General features: G+C 46.2%; 1 protein-coding gene across 1 annotated transcript; it reads right to left on the bottom strand.

Moving 5' to 3' along the window:
* Positions 1-5,683: 5,683 nt before the first annotated feature.
* Positions 5,684-9,461, bottom strand: LOC308394257 (uncharacterized protein). Its single transcript, XM_080878505.1, has 2 exons — positions 6,030-9,461; positions 5,684-5,789 (listed from the first exon to the last, which is right to left on the bottom strand). The coding sequence occupies exon 1, from the start codon at positions 9,437-9,439 to the stop codon at positions 6,260-6,262; it is 3,180 nt and encodes a 1,059-aa protein (XP_080734631.1). The 5' UTR covers positions 9,440-9,461; the 3' UTR covers positions 5,684-5,789; positions 6,030-6,259.
* Positions 9,462-10,092: the final 631 nt, after the last annotated feature.

Below are 10,092 nucleotides of genomic sequence, written 5' to 3'. Positions count from 1 at the left end.
CTAAAGAACGTCTGGCCTCACCAAAAATACTCACCCACTACAATCCTGAACTGCCTCTCCGTTTGGCATGTGACGCTTCACCATATGGCGTTGGAGCCGTGCTCTCACATGTCATGCCTGATGGCCAAGAACGGCCAATTGCTTATGCTTCACGAACCCTCAGCAAAGCTGAACGAAACTATGCTCAGATCGAGAGGGAGGCGTTGGCAATTGTTTTTGGAGTAAGCAGGTTTCACCAGTATCTCCATGGTAACAAGTTCACCTTGCTCACTGATCATCGCCCACTGACCTCAATTCTGAGTCCAGTAAAAGGTACACCATCAATGGCAGCTGCGCGAATGCAGCGTTGGGCGCTCCTTCTGTCAGCACATAATTACACCTTACAGTATCGGAAGGGGGCACATCACGCCAATGCTGACGGTCTGTCACGTTTACCTCTGCCCCTTGCACAGAAAGAGAAACAGGGAGCGGTTGAGGTATTCTACGCATGTCAGCTGGACACATTACCAGTCAGTGTCGCCGAGATCAGACGTGAGACTTTGTCTGATGTCACTTTGTCTGATGTCACTTTGTCTCGTGTGCTGGAAATGGTAACAACTGGACATTTTCCAGCAACAAAGGACACAGATCAAGAGCTGTCACCCTATCTGATGCACAGACATGAACTCACAATACAGCAGGGATAACTTATGTGGGGCGTGAGGGTGGTTGTGCCACCTAAGCTGCGCTCTCATGTCCTGGAAGAGCTCCACACTGCACATCCAGGGATGGTGAGGATGAAGAGCTTAGCTCGCAGCTATGTTTGGTGGCCTGGCATTGATTCTCAAATTGAGCTTCAAGCTAAAGCCTGCCACTCTTGTCAGCGTATGCAAAAAGAGCCTGGGTTAGCACCTTTACACCCTTGGCTGTGGCCTTCCTGTCCGTGGGAACGGATCCATGTGGATTTTGCGGGTCCATTTGAAAGTCACATGTACCTGGTGGTGGTAGATGCACATTCCAAGTGGCCTGAAGTGCATATTATGGATAGCACCACAGCTGGTAAAACCATACAAGTGCTACGGGGTCTCTTTAGTCGCCATGGCATTCCCCACGTCCTGGTGAGTGATAACGGACCGCAGTTCTGGTTCTGTTCTGAGGAATTCAGGGTGTTCCTGAAAGCTAATGGAGTCAAACACATCCGCTCCGCGCCGTACCATCCTGCCACTAATGGTTTGGCTGAGCGTTTTGTGCAGACATTCAATCAGAATCAGAATCAGAATCCTTTATTCATCCCGAGGGAAATTAGGGGTTACAGCAGGCAGCACGCTAATGGCGCATGCGCACTCACAAAGGAACCTTCTGACCAACTTTACACAAACATCACATTGGGCAGACATGTCAGAAGGTAGGCTGATAGGAAAAAAACAACGAAAATACACCACATGAGGCAAGAGGAGGAGAAAAAAAAACTCCACTCAGACTGAGCTCCTAGTGGGAGAACAGTTTGATAAAAGAAAAAACACCTCAGCACAAAAGCACATGACTATCAATACACCATAGAAACACGAGACAAGCAACAGGGGCGGGTAAAGGGTAAGAGAGAGCCGGCGTAGACAGCGCATCCGGTCCTGCAGCATCTGTGCTGGTCCAGTTGACTGCTATCATCCCCGGTAGGGCACAAGCATCGAAGGCGTTGGAAAGGGAGGGGGATGAGTGAGTGCTTATCAGTGTAAGTGTGTGTGTGTGCGTGTCCATAGTTTAGCTGAGACAGTGTCCTTCGGCCTATCAGGCTAAGTAAACAGTCCTCCAGCCAATCCAGGTGTCCTTCATGGGGCGGGAAGAATAGTCATCACACAGTCGTTATCAGGGAGTTGTTTTGGTGGGCTCCAGCCTTGGGCCTGCAGCTGGGGCCGTGGTGTCCAAATGTTGAATATTGTTGATTTCTCCTTTGTGAGCAGCTCGAATTCTAGCACTCCGAGGCTGGTCTCTCGATCTCCCGTTGAAGAGCTGCGAGCCTCCCCATGATGGTATCAAACATCAAACAAGCATGCACTGAAAGCTTCCAGGGGTACAGCACCTGTGCAACAACGCCTTGACACGTTCCTCTTGACATATCGCAACACTCCCCATGCAACAACCAGAGAAACGCCAGCTATATTGTTCATTGGATGCAAGCTGCGCTCTCGACTGGATTTTTTGAAGCCCAGTGTGGCCGGAGCAGTGCATCGGTCACAAGATGCGCAACAACAATGCCGACAGCAACACTCCAGGGACAGACAGTTCACTGTTGGCGAGCCTGTCCTGGTGCGCGATTATAGGAAGGGAGAGGACAAGTGGACGCACGGTGTCGTACTGGAGAAGACTGGGCCAGTGTCATACAAGGTGAATGTGGGAGCCCATGGAGTGTGGAAACGTCATGTGGATCAGATGCTGACACGACCCGAGTCAGTATCTCAGCAGGTCACAGTGGATCCTCTGACAAGCTCTCAGATGTCACCAGCCCAGAGTGGTAGTGACACCATGCTTCACCCTTGTACAGCTCTGCAGGAAGAGACTGTTGAACAAGTTATGGGGACCACCGTACCTCCAGAAACACCCCAGTCTCTTAAATCATCACCGACTGACTGTACACAGGTTACAGAGTCTGTAAGACGTTACCCAGTGAGAGTCACCAAGCCGTTATCGTGATGGGTGAGCGTATTAAGTAGTTCGGTGAGAATGTTGGCATTCAGAGACATTATTCTCAACTAAAAAGAAATTCATACAGAAAGCAACATTAGTTCCAGTTTTCATGAATGTTGTAATAAAAAAAAGGTGCTACTTTGGCTATGGAAAATGTTTCTGCGGGTGGTGCCACGGTCGCATAGCTTAGTGCGGAGGAGATGTTATGTATGAACCAAGAATTATTGTGTGCTATGCAAGCCATCACCAGTAGGGGGCACCACGCCCAGTTATGTGTGTGTGTTACTTCTGTGTGATCCCAATAAAGGAGAAGTCAGCTTGTAAACAAACTATTGTGTGTGCAGTCTGACTCGGCATAAGCTCTAATAGTGTATTGACACCACAGTGGGAATATAACAAGTGTGCCATATGATTACATCAGCAATAAATTTAATAACACTCTATATGAACAGTTACACACTATATAGAACCACTTTATAGAATTATATGTGTTCGCAGATGTTGGCAGCTGTCAGCGAATAGTTATCAGCTATTTGAAAACAAAAAAAAGAAAATACTTTTTATCCATAACAGCAAATGAACTGTACAACAGAAAATACAAATGCTATCTATGGCCTCCTCACAACAATGATAAGAAAAATAAACTGGACCAATATGGCATGTTTGTTAATACAGAGACACATGTTAATGTGATCTCTGGTCTCCCACTCAGAGAATGAGAGAATGAGAGAAGTAGAGGCAGCTGTGCAGCGTAAACACAGAATAAATCCAGCTTTGTGTCTTTTCCATTCTAGCTGAAATCCGGGACAACATGTCCCTTTTCACCTCAACACGAAACGCGTAATATTTTCTCTGAATGTGGGACAATTCCGTTTTTTTACGGGGCGGTTGGAAACTCTACTAACTAACCTTATGAATATGGTAAATGGCCTGTATTTATATAGCGCTTTTACTAGTCCCTAAGGACCCCAAAGCGCTTTACATATCCAGTCATCCACCCATTCACACACATTCACACACTGGTGATGGCAGCTACATTGTAGCCACAGCCACCCTGGGGCGCACTGACAGAGGCGAGGCTGCCGGACACTGGCGCCACCGGGCCCTCTGACCACCACCAGTAGGCAACAGGTGAAGTGTCTTGCCCAAGGACACAACGAACCGAGACTGTCCAAGCCGGGGCTCGAACCGGCAACCTTCCGATTACAAGGCGAACTCCCAACTCTTGAGCCACGATCGTCCCGAATAAAATAAAGTTCAACATCAGTAACATCATAGCACCCAGCCAGCTGTAGAAACTCTGTCACGCTAGCTAGTACGCAGTACGAGTTATTGTAACTGACTGTAAAAAGTCAGCACAATGAAAATAAACTCTGGCGGCCGCCTCGGGTCTCTGCTCCTCCTGCCTCCCCTTTCCCTCATCCACCTGCTGGCCCCCACCACTTGCTAATGTTACTGAATCTGAGGAAGCTCCGCCATAGCCACCACCAAACAACTGAGTTATTTGGCCAATCAGCCACCTTTCATTGTTTATACCGTTACAAACAAAGAAAGAAACGTCATCGACCCACCGATCAAATTCTGGATGGCCAGTCCAGCTATGGTCGTGCCATCAGTTAACCCTGGGTTAGCCTAGGGTTGCCGACCCCTGATCTAGAGTGTGGTTAAAGTAGTGGGTGGGTACTTTTACATTTTGAGAGAAGCCAATTGAGTCTAATAACAGATTAAATGCCATGTTGAGGCTGTCATTGTTAGCATCTACATGGATGTTAATCTGAGCTGAGCACTAAATCAGATAAAAACTCAGAGAATCAGATTTCCAAGTCTTTGTAAGAATATACTCATCCTCACTGATGTAAGTTACTATCCTCTTTGATACACAATTTTTCAATTCCACCAATATAAATGAAATAAATGAAATCGCACAACTGCTTAAAGGGTATAAAGTTTTGAGTCAAACACCAATGATCAAAAATGATCTCTTTCTTATGTCCAAATTCAACATAGCTCCGTCCTTCCACTTTTATTTTAACAGCAAACTTTTTGGCAATATGCTTCAGGTACTAACTTAAATGCCTTAAGGACTGCAGCCTTCATCTTTTCACAAGCAAAGCTCCACTCAGATGAAGAAAAACATAGGTCTCTTGCACTTTACCCATGAACACAGACTGCAACAAAAAAGGCCACACATCTCTCAGTCAATCCAGTGTCTTTGCCACCCATCAAACAGGACTGTGTGATTTTTACTCTGAATCGGAATAGGTACGCAGGACAACTGTGTGCCGTAAGACCACCTCTTTACTCACTTTATTACCGCCTCCCGGCATGCATTGCCAGTACACAATCGAACAATAAACACGTACAGCCCATACAACAAATATACCAGGGACAATTATGAATACACCACATTTCCCCTTTTAAACAAAAACAGAATATTTCTTATCTCAGGACAGAACTTTCGACTGGACGACCTTTTGTTTTTTTTTGTTTTTTTCAAAGCCATACAAAAACATCTGGCAAACAAACTGCATTATATATATATATATATATATATATATATATATATATATATTTTATGACTCAAACTTTATTAGACTTTAATATTAAAACAACAACAACAAAACAAAACAGAAGATAACAGAGTGGACATTCCCAGTCACAACAACAAAACAAAATGAGAATCAATGCATATTTCCATCCAAAAAAAAAGATCCAAAATAACATAAATACACAATGATGCCAATATTTCACATAGACCCAATTACAGCTATCCTATTTAGTCTGACCTTAACTACTTTAGCCGGATACGTCACTGACCTGTATATGAAAAGTAGTTAGCCCATTTATCGTTATAGTCATCCAGTCTATTTAGCAGTCCATAGACAATCTTTCGTAAGCTGCCACTTGTCCCAAAGCGGTATACCACTGAAAGAAGGTAGGAGTCAATGAGGCCTTCCACTCTTTCACCAACAGCTTCCTCTCCAGCATAATACCCAATGAGCAAGAGGAGTGTGTAAATGGCCTCGCTAGAAGTCTGACTAGCTATCCACACAGCTAAACATGAACCCAGGAACTCCAGACAATAGATGAGATCTTGAGAAGTTTACTGGTTCTTTCATTTTGTGAAACTGTAACAATAAAACATATGTGGAAATGTACATTAATAATCTGTACTGTTAACAACAACATGTGCCAATGATCTAACAATGCATTCGAAGAGCTAACATGACGATTAGCACCGTTAATTAGCATATGAACTGGCGATCTCATTTACATATGAATAGCACATAGAAAACTTGCTAACTGTGGTCCATCACACATAAAGACAGCACTTTGAATGCCTCGTTGCTTTACCATTGAGTACTTACAGACAATGCTTTAACAAACACCCAAAGAAGGACACGAATGTGGAGCAGCCATCTTGAAGCAGCATCGCAAGCAAACATGAACTTCCTGTCTAACTCTTCTTCTACTGTCACAAAATATCGACTTAAAGGGACCGCAGGGCGGCGCACTTACTAACATTTAAAACATGAAATTAACTAAGCAGTAACATAACACTCCCCGCCTGGGATTATAACAATCCCACATTAAACTGTCAGTCACTAAACTTTTCGGGGGACAGCAGCAAAACCACTTCTGTTACAGGACGACAGAAAGTCTTCTTATCGCCTGAGTGCGAAGTAGTTACTTCGACTTTCCGGACAAGTCCATCGTTCCCTGGGAAAGTCTTGGTTATGATACACATGGGCCAATCGCCCCTCTTCACCTGAATGTCTTTGAGCAGAACGATGTCTCCTTCCTTGAGACTTTGTTTCTTGTCCTGCCATTTGTGTCGCAACTGAAGAGTATGAAGGTATTCCCGTCTCCATTTGGACCAGAACATGTCAGCGAGACCTTGTACTCTTCTCCATTGTTCTTTCAGAAATATCCCCTTTCCAAAGTCACCAGGGGGTGGCGCTGCTGAGTCTGGTTTCATCGTGAGCAGCATCGACGGCGTGAGGATGAGGGGTGACTCAGGATCGGTGGACACAGGAATCAGGGGGCGAGCATTCATGATGGCACAGACTTCTGCCATGAATGTTGAAAACAGTTCATGTGTTAGTAGTGTTCTTTTGCAGTCCTGTAACATAGAGTCGAGGATACGCCTCGCAATCCCAATCATCCGCTCCCAGGCACCGCCCATATGGGATGCATGAGGTGGGTTGAAGATCCATGAACAGTTTTGTTTGCTTAAGTAGCCTTCGACATCCTTGACTGACATGTTCGATCCGTCCATTTTCAGTTCCCGAGAGGCGCCGATAAAGTTCGTACCGCAATCCGATCTTAGTTGTCTTGCTGGGCCTCTGATTGCAAAAAGTCGCCTTAAAGCATTTATAAAGCTGTCTGTGCTCATTGATTCGATCAACTCGATATGGACTGCTCTTGTTGACAGACATGAGAACATCACGGCCCACCTTTTAGAGCTAGCTTGTCCTCCTCTCGTGCGCCGGGTTACAATGTCCCATGGCCCGAACACGTCTACACCCACATATGTGAAGGGGGGTGCAACTTGCATTCGTTCAGATGGTAAGTTTCCCATTTGCTGACATTCCGCTTTTCCTCTCAATTTCTTGCATGTGACACACTTAAAAAGCACTGTGCTGATAGCCCTTTTGGCTCCTACCATCCAGAATCCTGCAGCTCTAATGGCACCTTCCGTGAAATGTCTTCCTTGGTGTTTCACAGTCTCGTGATAGTGCCGTATTAAGAGCGTTCCCAAGTGGTGTCGGGCAGGGATGATGAGAGGGTGAGTGGTGTCGATACCCAGTTCAGATTGTATGATTCGGCCTCCAACTCTTAAGAGTCCATTGCTATCTAGAATAGGATGCAGTTTCCAAAGACTGCTTGAGGGGGGAATAGGGATCCCTTCCTGAATACACTTTATTTCCTTTTCGTAGCACTCACTCTGAACGCTCTTTATGATACAGACCTTCGCATTTTCCAATTCTTCCACTGTGGGTTGACAGAGATGCCAACCACGACAGCTGGATGCTTGGTTGGATCGACCAAAGGAACGAGCAATGTGGGTCAAGCGGGCAACTGCTCTGAGGAGAGGACTGTAGTTGGAAAACCTCTCAAGATGGGATGAACTTACTGTTGACCTTGCGATTTGTGTCAGATTTGTTGTCACCAGCGGACGTATTTCTGTATCAAGAGTGGGATCCACAAGGTCAAACGTGACTGGAGATTGCGACTGTGCGGACGGTTTGAGGAGAAAGGCTGGCCCTTTAAACCATGTTGTGCTGCTCAGTTGCGCTGCTGCAACGGAGCGGGACCCATGATCTGCTGGGTTGAGTTCGGATGGAACGTGCCTCCACTGGTTGGAGCATGTTGATTGGAGGATGCGTTGGACCCTGTTATGCACGTACACATAAAACCTTCGTGACTGATTGTGGATGTAGCCTAGCACGACTTTACTGTCAGTGTAGTACTCAATGTCGTCAAACATGATGTCTATTTCTGCTACTATCAGCTCCGCAACTTCAACTGCAAGCACTGCAGCACATAACTCTAGTCTTGGAATTGTGAGGCCGGCTTGAGGAGCTAGCTTTGTTTTTCCAAACACAAAGCCGATTTCTGTTTTGTTCGAAGTAGACAGTTTGATGTAAGCGACAGCTGCAATGGCTTTCACGGATGCATCAGCGAATACACAAAGTGTTTTGGTTTGGGCGCCAGATGTAGAGAGAGAAGTGTAGGGGCGTGGTATTTGGAGATCTTCTAAATCTTGAAGTGAGTCCTTCCAATTGCTCCACTCTGCCTTCATGTTGTCTGGGAGTGCTGCATCCCAGTCGTCCGTCAAGCTGGTAAGTTCTCTAAGAATCAGTCTGCCTTGAATTGTGATTGGAGCGAGAAACCCCAGAGGGTCGTAGAGACTGTTGACAGTAGAGAGGACACCTCTACGTGTGAAGGCCTTTTGCTCATTGTCAACTTTGAATGTGAAGGTGTCTGTGTCAACATTCCACAGCAGCCCCAAACTGCGTTGCACTGGCGAGTCTTGAGCACACAGGTCTAAGTTTCCAATGTTTTTTGCCCTGTCCTCTGGTGGGAAAGCTTCTAGGACTGTAGGGCGGTTGGAGATTACTTTGTGTAGTCTGAGGTTTGAAGAAGCAAGAGCCCGTTGAGCTTGTTGGAGAACTTGTATGGCCTTTTCTTCAGTAGGAAATGACTTGAGAGCGTCATCGACATAGAAATCTCGCTCAATGAATGTCCGCACCTCAATCCCAAAATCTAGCTCACCAGTCGCTGCTGCTTTCTTCAACCCATATATGGCGACAGAGGGGGAGGGACTGTTCCCAAAAATGTGCACTCGCATGCGATACTCTATAACTTCAGATGACATGTCGTTATCTTTGTACCACAAGAAGCGGAGAAAGTCTCTGTGGCTCTCTTTGACAACAAAACAGTGGAACATATGTTCAATGTCCGCCGTTATGGCCACCTGCTCCTTTCTGAATCTTATGAGCACCCCAACAAGACTGTTGTTGAGGTCGGGGCCTGTTAGCAACACGTCGTTGAGAGAGACTCCTTCATGTGGGGCGCTTGAGTCGAACACGACCCTAATTTTGGCGGGTTTCTTTGGATGGTAAACCCCAAACAAAGGGAGGTACCAGCATTCCTGGTTCTGACTGAGAGCTGGTGCCACTTCAGCATGTCCTCTGGTAAGCATGTTCTCCATAAACTCCAGAAAGTGTGTTTTCATTTCAGGTCGTTTTTCAAGAGTGCGCCGGAGTGACATAAGGCGATCGTAGGCTAGTTGTCTGTTGTCCACATTACATCCTGACACAGGAAGGCTTGGGAGGCTGTGACTGCGCTCAGGAGCTTTGGTAAATGTCTCTTTAACAGTTATTTGACCGTTGCATGGCTGAAAATGGCTTGCACGGCCATTCTCCAGTATGAAAGTCTTATAGCTGTTCACGTGTGGGGGTCTGTGCACTCCATCGAGACAGATGTCACCTACCACGACCCAACCCATGTCGAGTCTCTGAGCAAATGGGGCGTCGTCTGGGCCGTTTATCTGCTCCCGGACTTTGTGGACTCGAAGCATGTCTCGTCCCAGCAGTAGTAGTATGTCAGCATTTGGGTCTAATGGCGGGATCAAGTTGGCAATCTGTCGTAGATGGGCGTGGTGTTGGGCAGCTTCTGGAGTTGGTATCTCAGAGCGGTTATCTGGAATTTCGTTACATTCGAGGAGTGTTGGCAGAGGAAGACTTGCCTTTCCATTCACTGACTCTACTATAAAGCCAGAAGCACTTCTCCCTGATACTCCTGTGAGTCCGGCACACGTCTTTAACATGTACGGGCGACTCTCTCCTTGGACCTGAAAAACATCAAAGAACTGGGAACGTGCCAGCGATCGATTGCTCTGATCGTCCAAGATTGCATACATTT

This window comes from Rhamphochromis sp. 'chilingali' (assembly GCF_963969265.1).
Source record: "Rhamphochromis sp. 'chilingali' genome assembly, chromosome: 3".
NCBI lineage: Eukaryota > Metazoa > Chordata > Actinopteri > Cichliformes > Cichlidae > Rhamphochromis > Rhamphochromis sp. 'chilingali'.
Note: the sequence above shows the minus strand (reverse complement) of the source record. Positions and strands in the feature narration are given on the sequence as shown.